The sequence below is a fragment of the Rana temporaria genome, chromosome 5 (genome assembly GCF_905171775.1).
Source record: "Rana temporaria chromosome 5, aRanTem1.1, whole genome shotgun sequence".
NCBI classification, from domain to species: Eukaryota; Metazoa; Chordata; class Amphibia; order Anura; family Ranidae; genus Rana; species Rana temporaria.
This window is the reverse complement of record NC_053493.1, coordinates 425,731,778-425,746,889: the sequence shown is the minus strand read 5'-3', so window position 1 is coordinate 425,746,889 and position 15,112 is coordinate 425,731,778. Positions and strand designations below refer to the sequence as shown.

The 15,112-nt window shown below is 46.6% G+C and overlaps 1 protein-coding gene across 7 annotated transcripts in view; it reads right to left on the bottom strand.

The window, feature by feature from the left end:
* LOC120941731 (zonadhesin-like) overlaps positions 1-15,112 on the bottom strand; it is a 138,804-nt gene that overhangs the window by 48,632 nt on the left and 75,060 nt on the right. For 5 of the 7 annotated variants that reach the window (XM_040355356.1, XM_040355355.1, XM_040355357.1 and 2 more), the window contains 2 exons: positions 11,788-11,847; positions 10,211-10,327 (listed from right to left, as the gene is read on the bottom strand). In XM_040355356.1, coding sequence (XP_040211290.1) covers positions 10,211-10,327; positions 11,788-11,847 — 177 coding nt within the window. The remainder of the gene's footprint in view (positions 1-10,210; positions 10,328-11,787; positions 11,848-15,112) is intronic. The other 2 variants (XM_040355359.1, XM_040355361.1) reach the window with 2 other exon arrangements.

Below are 15,112 nucleotides of genomic sequence, written 5' to 3'. Positions count from 1 at the left end.
CTGCCGATTATATATTACAAAAAATTTAAAGAACTCCTGGTCCCAGAGATGTGTAACTATTTTAATAAAATAGGAGAGGAGGAGGAAATGAGAAAAGAATCCCTAATGGCAAATATTTCTATTATCCCCAAAACAGGAAAAGATGGAACTCTGTGCTCAAACTATCGACCAATAGCATTGCTAAATGCTGACCTGAAGGTATACGCGAAAATATTAGCAACTAGGATAAAGAGTTTAATGCCGCACTTAATAAATGCAGATCAGGCAGGCTTTGTAACAGGCAGGGAAGGGAGAGATAATAGCATAAGGACCTTGTTGGTGTTACAACATGATCCAAAAAAGAAACCTCCAGTCGTACTCATGTCTTTAGATGCCGAAAAAGCATTTGACAGAGTCGACTGGGGGTTTATGATGGAAACTCTACAAAATATAGGCCTGGGACCAAGGTTCATGAAATGGGTAAAGAATTTATATAGTCACCCGACGGCAAGGGTGAAGGTCAATGGGAGTATGTCGTCAGTGTTCGAAATGAAAAATGGAACCAGACAGGGGTGCCCGCTCTCACCTCTCCTATATGTAATAGCTCTGGAACCATTGTTAGCAAAAATCCGGGAAAACCCGGATATAGGGGGGGTGAGAGTGGGAGATGAAGAACACAAGGTGGCGGCGTACGCAGACGACATACTCCTATACCTAACCAGCCCCAGGGTCTCCCTCCCTAATATCATAAAGGAAATAAAAAGATACGGTGAACTCTCAAATTTTAAAATAAATCCGATTAAAACAGTAATTTTGAATTTGGGGATAGACAAAAAAGAAGCAGAAGAACTACAGAAAGAGTTTCCATTTACATGGGAAAAAGAAGCTATAACGTACTTAGGAATAAAAATAACATCAACACTTGAAAAACTTTACTCGGTTAATTTTGTCCCCTTAATTAACGACATTAATCAAGACCTGAAAAATCTTGCAAAAAAACGTATTTCTTGGATAGGTAAGATCAATGCGTTTAAAATGATGATATTACCGAAGATTACATACAAACTTCAAATGCTCCCAATAAAAATACCGCAAAGTTTCTTTAAAGTAATTAAAACAGTAATCTTGAAATATATATGGGCAGGTAAAAAGGCAAGACTAAGCTACTCATTGTTGAGCACGAAAAAAAAAGGAGGGGGGTTGGGGCTCCCTGACATAAAAAGATATTATTTTGCCGTTAACTTAGCTAGGTTGATAGAATGGTCAAATACACACACAAAAAAAAAATGGGTACAAATGGAAGAAATATTAAGCAGCACACAATTAAATAGAAATGTATGGATACCACCAAAAATGAGGGAATTGGGCACAAATACACATAGTATAACAAGGAACGTATTTAGAATATGGGATACAATATTTAGACGGGAAAAATGGGAGTATAACTCTCCATTAATCCCATTAGAAGGCACAAATTTTTTTCCACCAGGTAATGGAACACGTTTTGGAAAGTTATTGGGGGAGAAAAAATTAAAAGATATTGTCACACGGGGAAAAATTAAATCAAGACTAGACATAAAGATAGGAGAAGGGGAACAAAGGATGAGTGAATGGGAGTATTTGCAGTTAAAACACTTTGTGAGCACACTACCACAACCGATCAGGGAAGACAAGACATTACACCCAATAGAAAAAATATGTAATATAGACAAGCCCCTGAAACATGGTATATCAAAGGCATACGGGATATTAACGGAGCTCGAGACCCAGGACACACTTCCCTTCTTAGAAAAGTGGGAAAACGACTTGGGTAAAAAGATTGATAAAACACAAACGATAGGTGCAGTATACAACTATGCTTCGGACATTACCACCATAGAAGCAAACTACAAATGTATGGTTAGATGGCACCTGACTCCAGTGAGAATGAGTAAGATCCACCCAAACAACTCAGAATTATGTTGGAGAAACTGTAAGCAAAAAGGAACAACTATGCATATATGGTGGGACTGCCCGAGAATACAAGAATACTGGAAAGAAATCTTGGAATATATTGTAGAAATAACAGGGGAGAGGACTCCCTGCAGCCCGCTGATCTGTTTGTTTCACGGAACTGAAAAAAAAAAAAAACAATATGGAACAACTCTGGTCCCATTGTTGCTAAATGCAGCAAAGGCTCTGATCCCAAAAAATTGGCTACACCCAAAGAGGCCATCGATTAAAGAGTGGATAGAAAGGGTGGAATATATAGAAGAGATGGAGTACCTAGCCCGTGGAGAGACAGGAGGAGAGGATAAATATAGGGCGGTCTGGGAAAAATGGAAAGTGTTTAAAACAACAGAAAAGTTTGTCCGGGGAATGGTAGAAGCAGATAGGTGAGAAACCAAATAGAAGATTGCATGGCACACAGATCCGGGGAGGGGGGGGGAAGGGGGGGTGGATAAGGGGGAGGAAAAAAAAAAAAAAAAAAAAAAAAGGGGGGGGCGAGTTATGGTATAATAGTAAGCAACGCAGTCAGACTTATTAATCAGTAAAAGAATAATGAATGGTTTAAAAATACCAAATCTGTAATAGTATAATAGAAAAGGAACCTAAATAAACAAATTAATATAAAAAAAAAAAAAAAAAAAAAAAAAAAAAAAAAAAAAAAGAAATAGAAAAATAAACTCCACGGATGATGCGAAGCCACAAGAGAGACGCGAAGGGCGGTCGAACCGTGAGCTAGTCTCGCGGCCATACGTGAGCAGAGTCTGACGTGAAAGAAAAAAAAAAAGAAAAGAAATAAAAAAAAAAAAAAAAAAAAGTCAAAACAAAAGGATTCGCCCCGGGACTTTAAATGAAGTGGGCAACGTCTCCGCCAGTAAAAATAACAGTGGGCCGGATTCATGTAGCTCTGCGGATCTTTAGATCCGCTAGATCTACCTGGTTTACGATCCGCCGGTGCAATTTAGCGAGGCAAGTGCATGATTCATAAAGCACTTACCTCGCAAACTGCACCGTTGGATCGTAACTCCCCCCGGCGGAATGCAAATTCCGCGGCTAGGGGGAGTGTACAATTTAAATCAGGCGCGTTCCCGCGCCGATTTAACTGCACATGCGCCGCCGCGAAAAAGCCCAGTGCGCATGCTCCAAATGACGTCGCTAGGACGTCATTGTTTGCGGCGGGTACGTCGATTGCGGCCATCGGTATTCCCGATCGCGTTACGCAAACGACGTAAAATTTTTTAAACTCGGCGCGGGAACGTCGGCCATACTTAACATTAGCTACCCCTCATAGAAGCAGGGGTAGCTGTCCGCCGGAAAAAGCCGAACGCAAACGACGTAGAAAACGAGCGACGGGCGGGCGTACGGACGTGAATCGGCGGTTTTCCTCATTTGCATATGCGACGGGTAAAAAAGAAACGACGACACCTAGCGGCCGGCGGGAGATTGCAGCCTAAGATCCGACGGTGTAAGTCACTTACACCAGTCGGATCTAAGGGAGATCTATGCGGAACTGATTCTTATGAATCAGTCGCATAGCTCCGACGGTGGGATCTCACAGATCCGACCGTCGGGTCTCACAGATACGACGGCGGATCAGGAGATCCGCCGGCGTGTCTATTGATGAATCTGGCCCAGTATGTTTAAGCGCACTTTACCATCTGATGGCATGGGGGTGCATTCATGTATGTGTGCCTTCCCTTGATGTTGGGCGCCTCACATATCAGACATCCACACATGGTGTTGGGGGCGGAGCCCTCTGGACCCTTCCGGGGTTAAATTGGAGGTCAGGCTCACACACACAGTGGAGATTGCCTGCTGTGTCTTACTTTTTATACTTGGTATATTCACCATACTCAGGTACTTGCTATATCCACTTCATTATATTTAGGCACACTTGCATCTCATACACACAGCTCATTCCTTGAACTTATTTATTATTTTTCTCTTTTTGGTTTGTTTTACTTTTTGATATCTTGGATTCCTCCACACTAAGTTCACCCCTTTCTTCTCTCTTCCTCCCTCTCTCTCATCTTATCACTTGCTATTACCCTTTTGTTATCCTATGTTTTTCATCATTTCCAGGTCTCCACCATCCTGGACCCAGGTCTCCACCATCCTGGGCCCAGGTCTCCACCATCCTGGACCCAGGTCTCCACCATCCTGGACCCAGGTCCCCACCATCCTAGACCTAGGTCCCCACCATCCTAGACCTAGATCCCCACCATCCTAGACCTAGGTCCCCACCATCCTGGACCCAGATCCCCACCATCCTAGACCTAGGTCCCCACCATCCTGGACCCAGGTCCCCACCATCCTAGACCTAGGTCCACACCATCCTGGACCCAGGTCCCCCACCATCCTGGACCCAGGTCCCCACCATCCTAGACCTAGGTCCCCACCATCCTGGACCCAGGACCCCACCATCCTAGACCTAGGTCCTCACCATCCTGGACCCAGATCCCCACCATCCTGGACCCAGGTCCCCACCATCCTGGACCCAGATCCCCACCATCCTAGACCTAGGTCCCCACCATCCTAGACCTAGGTCCCCACCATCCTAGACCTAGGTCTCCACCATCCTGGACCCAGGTCCCCACCATCCTAGACCTAGGTCCCCACCATCCTGGACCCAGGCCCTTTACTGAGACATATACATCCTTATGCCAATATTCATTAGTTTTACTTTACTATTTAAGATATCTGACAAACATTTATAGCCTATAACAGGGTTTGACAAATTTGCTTGGAATCCCGGAGCCAGCTAAAAAAGTTAGGAGCCAGAAAACGCACCCCGTCCCGCCGAGCTCGCGCGCAGAAGCGAGCGCATACGTGAGCAGCGCCCGCATATGTAAACGGTGTTCAAACCACACATGTGAGGTATCGCCGCGATCGTTAGAGCGAGAGCAATAATTCTAGCCCCAGACCTCCTCTGTAACTCAAAACATGCAACCTGTAGATTTTTTTTTAAACGTCGCCTATGGAGATTTTAAAGGGTAAAAGTTTGTCGGCATTCCACGAGCGGACGCAATTTTGAAGCGTGACATGTTGGGTATCAATTTACTCGGCGTAACATTATCTTTCATAAAATTAAAAAAAATGGGGATAACTTTACTGTTGTCTTATTTTATTTTTTTAATATTTCTTTTTTTTGTAATTTTTTCCCAAAAAAGTGCGCTTGTAAGACCGCTGCGCAAATACGGCGTGACAGAAAGTATTGCAACGATCGCCATTTTATTCTCTAGGGTGTTAGGATAAAAAAATATATCTAATGTTTGGGGGTTCTAATTAGAGGGAAGAAGATGGCAGTGAAAATGGTGAAAAATGACATTAGAATTGCTGTTTAACTTGTAATGCTTAACTTGTAATACCAACGGCTCACCACCAGATGGCGCCAGCTCACACATCTGGTGGTAATAACTTGTAATGCTTAACTTGTAATACCAACGGCTCACCACCAGATGGCGCCAGGACGCTATTTCTAGTCGCCATGGTGACCTGGCGACCGGGATTTGTCGAGCCCTGGCCTATACTCTTGTATGGACTAACAACGGTTTCTAGCAACACATCACTATACACTCACAGTTCACCTCTCTCTTCTATCCTGTCATCTGCTAGTATCCCCCTGATATCTCATGTTTCTTACCATCTCGCTACCGTTTTTGGCCTAGGCCTTGCAGTCAGACATAATTCTATACTAATTCTGATTGATACTACTTGATTACTTTAGATATCTGGTAAAAACATGCTTATGTTCACAGCCTATACTTTGTATAGACTATGAGGTCTCTATGGATACATCACTATATCTTTGCCATGCCTGCTCTCCGTTTGGCCCCTGGAGGGGTCCCTGTTTTGACTCCGCCCCCTCAGCTCCCGGGTGAGGCACCTGCTGCTGCCGTCTTGGGGCCGCATATTTGTAGCCATGGTCAAGCTCAGTGGTGAGTATGGGGACTTGCAACCCCTCCTGCCCTGTGCCTTTACAACGAATACTATGCCAGATTGCCAAACATGTACTTTTTCATCCTAGGTACAGTGTTACACACCCCTGAAGAGCGAGCTGGATCTTGCGAAACTAGGCTAGTCGGGTAGTACGATGCCCGTGTCCACTACTATACTTGTGTATTAATTGTAACGGACGTATGAACTATTCTGCCGGGACATCCTATAATACTCCTACAGTGAGGTCTACAAAGAACTGCATGGCTCGTTACAATTGGATTTACCACATTGTATTCTGAGCTCAAAGGGTTAATTATACAAGGGACTTTTTCACTGCTGAATGCTAATATTCCCTTTACATAGCTAATGGACTCTCCTTTGTGTAGTAACAGCCTCCTGTCAGGTGTATGCTAACGTGATGATCTGTGAGTGTATATTGTTCTAAAGGTTAATTGAATTCTATTGAGAAAGGAATGTGCCCGGCCAGGTCATGTTAAGTAGATCTCGGTGCCGGAACGTCTAGAGACTGATTGATTCAAGGAGATCATTGTGTTTGAGTTCTGGTAATGAAGAAATGTTTATAATTAGCTCAAAGAAGGTGATTGAAGCTTCCCCACAGTGTGATGTGTGGGTGGGGACAGTTTGATTGTTCATGTGCCTTGAATACTGTATAAAATCTCAGAGTGAACCATTAAAAATCAGTCCTGCTTGACTCTGCAAACGTAGCCCGTCTCGTTTCTTGGAAGAGCGTTCGATGGGATATACCGGCGGTACCTGCATATCGCAGCTTGCCAGGGAAAAGGACTTCTCCAACGGCTGAGACCCTCTCACTAGCCTGGGTAGCCGTTACATTAATATTTACTGTCTATGTTTCAATTGGCAATTGTTGGTGTTATGTATGTAACATTTTTACTCTACGCATGTAAACAATTTTACTTGAATAAATTGTATACTATACAATTACTGTTATTTTTACTGGCGGAAACGTTGCCCACTTCATTTAAAGTCCCGGGGCGAATCCTTTTTGTTTTGACAATAATCCTATGGGATCATCACCAGTTTATGTTTGGGGACCCGGGTCCTGCCGCAGGGGAGTGTTTGGGGACCCGAGTCCTGCCCCAGGGGGGGTTTGGGGACCCGGGTCCTGCCCCAGGGGAATGTTTGGGGACCTGGGTCCTGTCCCAGGGGAGTGTTTGGGGACCGGGGTCCTGCCCCTGGGGAATGTTTGGGGTTTGGGGACCCGGGTCCTGCCCCAGGGAAGTGTTTGGGGACCGGGGTCCTGCCCTTGGGGAATGTTTGGGGACCTGGGTCCTGTCCCAGGGGAGTGTTTGGGGACCCGGGTCCTGCCCCTGGGGAATGTTTGGGGTTTGGGGACCCGGGTCCTGCCCCAGGGGGAGTGTTTTGGGAACCGGGGGCCTGCCCCAGGGGGTGTGTTTGGGGACCCGGGTCCTGCCCCAGGGGGAGTGTTTTGGGAACCGGGGCCTGCCCCAGGGGGAGTGTTTGGGGACCCGGGTCCTGCCCCAGGGGGCGTGTTTGGGGACCCGGGTCCTGCCCCAGGGGAGTGTTTGGGGACCCGGGTCCTGCCCCAGGGGGAGTGTTTTGGGAACCGGGGTCCTGCTCCAGGGGGAGTGTTTGGGGACCTGGGTCCTGCCCCAGGGGGAGTGTTTTGGGACCCGGGTCCTGCCCCAGGGGAAATTAACCTGTTCCATACCGGGCTTTTATACCCACCTCCATACCGCGCCTATTCTGGCACTTCTCTCCTACATGTACAAATCATAAATTTTTTGCTAGAAAATTACGCAGAACCCCCAAACATTATATATGTTTTTTTAGCAGACACCCTAGGGAATAAAACGACGGTCATTGAAACCTTTTATCTTGCACGGTATTTGCGCAATAATTTTTCAAACGCCTTTTTTTTGGAAAAAAAATTGTTTTATGAATTAAAAAAATAACAAAACAGTAAAGTTATCCCAATTTTTTTGTAAAATATGGAAGATGATGTTACACCGAGTAAATAGATACCCAACATATCACGCTTTAAAATTGCGCACACTCATGGAATGGCGCCAAACTTCGGTACTTAAAAATCTCCATAGGCAACGCTTTGAAAATTTTTACAGGTTACCAGTTTAGATTTACAGAGGAGATCTAGTGCTAGAATTGTTGCTGGCACTCTAGCGCACGCGGCGATACCTCACATATGTGGTTTAAACGGCGTTTACATATGTCGGCGGGACTTGCGTGTGCGTTCGCTTCTGCGTGCGAACTACTGGGGACAGGGGCGTTAAAAAAAAAAATGTATTTCTTTTTTTTTTTTTTACATATTTATTTCTTTTTTTACACTTCTTTATTTTTTATTTTTTATTATCACTTTTATTCCTATTACAAGGAATGTAAACATCCCTTGTAATAGGAATCTATCGTGACAGGTCCTCTTTATGGAGAGATGCGGAGTCAATAAGACCTCCCCCTCCCCCCACATCTCTCCTCCAGGCCTGAAAGCATGAAATCGGTGAAAAAAAATTCACCGATCTCATGTTTACTGTTGCTTAGCAGCCGCAATCGCGGCTTTGTTTACTTACGGGGACCCGGGCGTGACGTCATCACAACCCGCCCGGGTCCTCCGATGGTCATAGAGATGACTGGTGACCATCTGGTCACCAGTCATCTCTATGCTTCCTGCGAGCGCCGGACGATTCGTTCTCCGGGCCCCCGATGGCACGGGAGAGCCCGGAGAAGCACCGGATGGCGGCGGGAGGGGGGGGATGTCCCCTCCCGCCGCCTGTAAGAACGATCTAGCGGCGGAACTGCCGCTATGATCATTCTTACGTTGTGCAGAATCGCCGGCACAAGAGAAGGATATCTGAATGATGCCTCTAGCTGCAGGCATCATTCAGATATCCCCCCCACAAAGCCCAGGACGTCATATGACGTCCACTCTGAACGGCAGAGGTTCTTTGTGGACGTCATTTTACTATGGGCCGGTAGGGAAGTGGTTAATGAAGTATCAATCCAAACAAAATGTTTTAAAAATGGCCGTTTTTTTCAATGACTTTTCTCTGTAGTGCCGGGACCTGACAATTCATGAATAGCCGCGAGTGATTTTTAAATGACTTTTTTTCCTTTCGAAATGACATTTTGAACAGAGACAGTTCTAAACACGGGAAACTTGTGCCACTTTACAGGCATACTATAGACACCCCCAGGTACGACATTTAAAGGAATTTTTCACTTTTTTTTTTTCACTTTTAGCATTATTAAAATCACTGCTCCCGAAATAACGCCTGTTTTTAAAACTTTCTTTTGCATTATTACATGTCCCCTGGGGCAGGATCCGGGTCCCCAAACACTCCCCTGGGGCAGGACCCGGGTCTCCAAACACTCCCCTGGGGCAGGACCCGGGTCTCCAAACACTCCCCTGGGGCAGGACCCGGGTCCCCAAACACTCCCCTGGGGCAGGACCCGGGTCCCCAAACACTCCCCTGGGGCAGGACCCGGGTCCCCAAACACTCCCCTGGGGCAGGACCCGGGTCCCCAAACAATTCCCTGGGGCAGGACCTGGGTCCCCAAACACTCCCCTGGGGCAGGACCCAGGTCCCCAAACACTCCCCTGGGGCAGGACCCGGGTCCCCAAACACTCCCCTGGGACAGGACCCGGGTCCCCAAACACTTTTTATGACAATAACTTATATTAGTCTTTAGACTTTTAAAGGGTGTTCTGCGTCTTTTTGAATTTGCCGCGAACACCCCAAATTGTTCGCTATTCGGCGAACAGGCGACCCGAACATAAAGCTCATCCCTAATCATCACCAGTCTATGGGATTATTATCCTGTGGCTCATCTATATGTAATCCAATAAAGATGGCCAAAGATGATTTGTGTTTTTTTGATAACAAAAAAAAAAAGGAACAGATTCTTCCGTCCATAAAAATACTTTCTGGAATAAAAGTGGGAGGAGCTCCAGAGTTCTCACTCTTTCTGCTGCTTCTGGATCATCACAAAGTGTTTCTTCTCTGAATTCTCCGCACTTTTATTTCATGTATAATACTTTTATATCCATTTTATAATCTATTAGTCCTCATTCCATCCTCAGGTGAGGGGCGGCGCCCGCTGATTTATATCATTTATATTCATAAGAACATTCGTCCCAAAGAGAAAACACCTGAAGAACATTCGATCTTTCCCGATCCTCACCCCCGCTGGATCCCTCGTACAGAAGGAATGTACATGGAGTAGTGCTGGATGAATAGTTATGGAGATTCTTTTATAAATAGACCCCAAAGTGTCCCCTCCATTCTCTTACCCTGCAAGGCTCCCTTCTCGGCCATCGGCAGCACGGGAGTTGTGCGGGTTTCTCCTCTATGGGGATCTCGCTGGGTTCTGCTGGGACTGTCAGATCTTCAGAATCCATCGAGTTCTTCTACAGAATAAAACACAGATTTATCATTCGGTGATGACAAGGACCAGGCAGGACCGGCCTTTCTTCTACAATGGGAATCACCATACCGATCCCTCCATCCCCTCCCGGGATACAGATAGTCGATCATTATCTTATATCCAATGATGTTCCTGTCTATTGACAGGACGGGAGGGGCTCGGGGTCATAGGAAGTAATGGTTGATTGCCAAGACCCCGCCTCCAGTATGACTCCTAAACCCGCCTCCAGGGGGCGCAATAGACACATTGAGGGAAATCTACTAAGAGTTGAGCAGCCAAAATCTGGAACAACCAATCAACTTCTAGCTTTCATTTTTAAAGCTAAACGGACTCTCATGGGGACACCCGATGTAAGGGGGGTATTTTATGGGGACCCCAATGTAAGGGGGGACTCTGATGGGGATCCTGATGTAAGGGGGGTCTCTGATGGGGACCCTGATGTAAGGGGGGTCTCTGATGTGGACCCTGATGTAAGAGGGGTCTCTGATGGGGACCCTGATGTAAGGGGGGTCTCTGATGGGGACCCTGATGTAAGGGGGGTTTCTGATGGGAACCGTGAAGTAAGGGAGACTCTGATGGGACCCTGTTGTTAGGGGGGTCTCTGATGGGGAAGCTGTCGTGGTCGGAGGTAGAGGGGAACCTGTGGTGGTCGGAGGTGGAGGGGAAGCTGTCGTGGTTGGAGGTAGAGGGGAGGCTGTCGTGGTCGGAGGTAGAGGGGAAGCTGCCGTGGTTGGAGGTAGAGGGGAAGCTGTCGTGGTCGGAGGTAGAGGGAAAGCTGTCGTGGTCGGAGGTAGAGGGGAAGCTGTCATGGTTGGAGGTAGAGGGGAAGCTGTCGTGGTCGGAGGTAGAGGGGAAGCTGTCGTGGTCGGAGGTAGAGGGGAATCTGTCGTGGTCGGAGGTAGAGGAGAAGCTGTCGTGGTCGGAGGTAGAGGGGAAGCTGTCGTGGTCGGAGATAGAGGGGAAGCTGTTGTGGTGGGAGGTAGAGGGGAATCTGTCGTGGTCGGAGGTAGAGGAGAAGCTGTCGTGGTCGGAGGTAGAGGGGAAGCTGTTGTGGTGGGAGGTAGAGGGGAATCTTTCATGGTCGGAGGTAGAGGGGAAGCTGTCGTGGTCGGAGGTAGAGGGGAATCTGTCGTGGTCAGAGGTAGAGGGGAATCTGTCGTGGTCGGAGGTAGAGGAGAAGCTGTTGTGGTCAGAGGTAGAGGGGAAGCTGTCGCCACTAATGGACCATCCACCTTATTACCAGGGGCCACAGTGAGTAGCTAAAGCAAGTACCAGAGCAGCATTATGTGCCACGGGGCTTCTAGACCGGGCAGAGACATGCACACATGTGGGGGTGCCCCCCAGCGCATGCACAAAGACACTGCAGGTATGGAGGTCCCGGGTTGCTTTCATTGTGCTGATGTTGTCCCCCCCCCCTGGAATAACACACAGAGCCCTGATTACCTGATCATCATTGTCAGTGATCTCTAGGGATTCCACTGATGAACCCCATCCTGAACACTTCTGTGGAGAGAGAGAAGAGATGATCGGTATTAGTAAAGTGACGGATGTGTCAGAAGATGGCGGCAGACGACCCCACAGACATGACGGGTCTATTTATAGAAAATGTGTACAGATATTCCTCCAGAGAAACTTCATGTACATTCCTTCTGGGCAAAGAAACCAACTGGTGATGATGATGATCCCATAGACTGGTGATGATGATGATCCCATAGACTGGTGATGATGATGACGATGATGATGATCCCATAGACTGGTGATGATGATGATGATGATCCCATAGACTGGTGATGATGATGATCCCATAGATTGGTGATGATGATGATGATCCCATAGACTGGTGATGATGATGATGATCCCATAGACTGGTGATGATGATGATCCCATAGACTGGTGATGATGATGATCCCATAGACTGGTGATGATGATGACGATGATGATGATCCCATAGACTGGTGATGATGATGATCCCATAGACTGGTGATGATGATGACGATGATGATGATCCCATAGACTGGTGATGATGATGATCCCATAGACTGGTGATGATGATCCCATAGACTGGTGATGGTGATGATGATCCCATAGACTGGTGATGATGATGATCCCATAGATTGGTGATGATGATGATGATCCCATAGACTGGTGATGATGATGATGATCCCATAGACTGGTGATGATGATGATGATGATGATCCCATAGACTGGTGATGATGATGATGATCCCATAGACTGGTGATGATGATGATGATGATGATGATGATCCCATAGACTGGTGATGATGATGATGATGATCCCATAGACTGGTGATGATGATGATGATGATGATCCCATAGACTGGTGATGATGATGATGATGATCCCATAGATTGGTGATGGTGATTAGGGATGAGCTTCGAGTTCGACTCGAACATTGCCTGTTCGGCGAACAACAAACAATTAGGGGTGTTCGCGGCAAATTCGAAAAGCCGCGGTACACACTGTTAAAGTCTATGGGAGAAATCTAAAGTGCTAATTTTAAAGGCTAATATGCAAGTTATTGTCCTAAAAAGTGTTTGGGGACCCGGGTCCTGTCCCAGGGGAGTGTTTGGGGACCTGGGTCCTGTCCCAGGGGAGTGTTTGGGGACCCGGGTCCTGTCCCAGGGGAGTGTTTGGGGACCCGGGTCCTGTCCCAGGGGAGTGTTTGGGGACCCGGGTCCTGTCCCAGGGGACATGTATCAATGCAAAAAAAAGTTTTAAAAACGGCTGTTTTTTCGGGAGCAGTGAATTTAATAATGCTAAAAGTGAAACAATAAAAGTGAAATATTCCTTTAAATTTCGTACCTAGGGGGGGTGTAAAGTTAGCACGTGAAATAGCGCATGTTTCCCGTACATAGAACTGTCCCTGCACAAAGTGTCATTTCTGAAAGAAAAAAAGGCATTTAAAACCGGACTTGCGGCTCTAATGAATTGTCGGCTCCGGCAATTCAGAGCAAATTCATTCATAAAAACAAATAGCGTGGGGGTCCCCCCAAATTCAATTACCAGGCCCTTCAGGTCTGGAATGGATATTAAGGGGAACCCCGCAGTCAATTTAAAAAAAAATGACGTGGGGTTCCCCCCAAATATCCATTCCAGACCCTTCAGGTCTGGTGTGGATTTTAAGGGGAACTCCACCCCAAATTAAAAAAAAAATGGCGTGGAGTTCCCCCAAAAATTCACACCAGACCCCTTATCCGAGCACGTTAACCCGGCCCGCCGCAGAAAAGAGGGGGGGACAGAGTGTGGCCCCCCTCTCCTGAACGGTACCAGGCCACATGCCCTCAACATGGGGAGGATGTGCCATGTTGATGGGGACAAGGGCCTCATTCCCACAACCCTCGCCCGGTGGCTGTGGGGGTCTGCGGGTGGGGGGCTTATCAAAATCTGGAAGACCCCTTTAACAAAGGGGACCCCCAGATCCTGCCCCCCCCTATGTGAATTGGTAATGGGGTACATTGTACCTCTACCATTTCATGAAGGAAGTGTAAATAGTTGGAAAAACACACACACACACCGTAGAAAAAAGTCCTTTATTAATAAAAAAAACTATTTACACTTCCTTCGTGAAATGGTAGGGGTACAATGTACCCCATTACCAATTCACATAGGGGGGGCAGGATCTGGGGGTCCCCTTTGTTAAAGGGGTCTTCCAGATTCTGATAAGCCCCCCGCCCGCAGACCCCCACAACCACCGGGCAAGGGTTGTGGGGATGAGGCCCTTGTCCCCATCAACATGGGGACATCCTCCCCATGTTGAGGGCATGTAGCCTGGTACGGTTCAGGAGAGGGGGGGGTCGCACTCTGTCCCCCCCCCTATTTTCTGCGGCGGGCCAGGTTAACGTGCTCGGATAAGGGGTCTGGTGTGAATTTCTGGGGGAACTCCACGCCATTTTTTTTAATTTGGGGTGGAGTTCCCCTTAAAATCCATACCAGACCTGAAGGGTCTGTTATGGATATTTGGGGGGAATCCCACGTCATTTGTTTTTTTAAATTGACGGTGGGGTTTCCCTTAATATCCATTCCAGACCTGAAGGGCCTGATAATGGATTTTGTGGGGACCCCCACGATTTTTTTTATTTTTTATGAATGAATTCTCTCTGAATTGCCAGAGCCGACAAATCATTATAGCCGCAAGTCCGGTTTAAAAATACTTTTTTTTCCTTTCAGAAATGACACTTTGTGCAGGGACAGTTCTATGTACAGGAAACATGCGCTATTTCACATGCTAACTTTACACCCCCCCTAGGTATGAAATTTAAAGGAATATTTCATTTTTATTGTTTCACTTTTAGCATTATTAAATTCACTGCTCCCGAAAAAAACTGTCGTTTTTAAAACTTTTTTTGCATTGATACATGTCCCCTGGGACAGGACCCGGGTCCCCAAACACTTTTTAGGACAATAACTTGCATATTAGCCTTTAAAATTAGCACTTTAGATTTCAAATGTTCAAATGTGGGATCATCATCATCATCATCAGTCTATGGGATCATCATCATCATCATCACAAGTCTATGGGATCATCATCATCATCACCAGTCTATGGAATCATCATCATCATCACCAGTCTATGGGATCATCATCATCATCATCATCACCAGTCTATGGGATCATCATCATCATCACCAGTCTATGGGATCATCATCATCATCATCATCATCATCACCAGTCTATGGGATCATCATCATCATCATCATCACCAGTCTATGGGATCATCATCATCATCATCATCACCAGTCTATGGGATC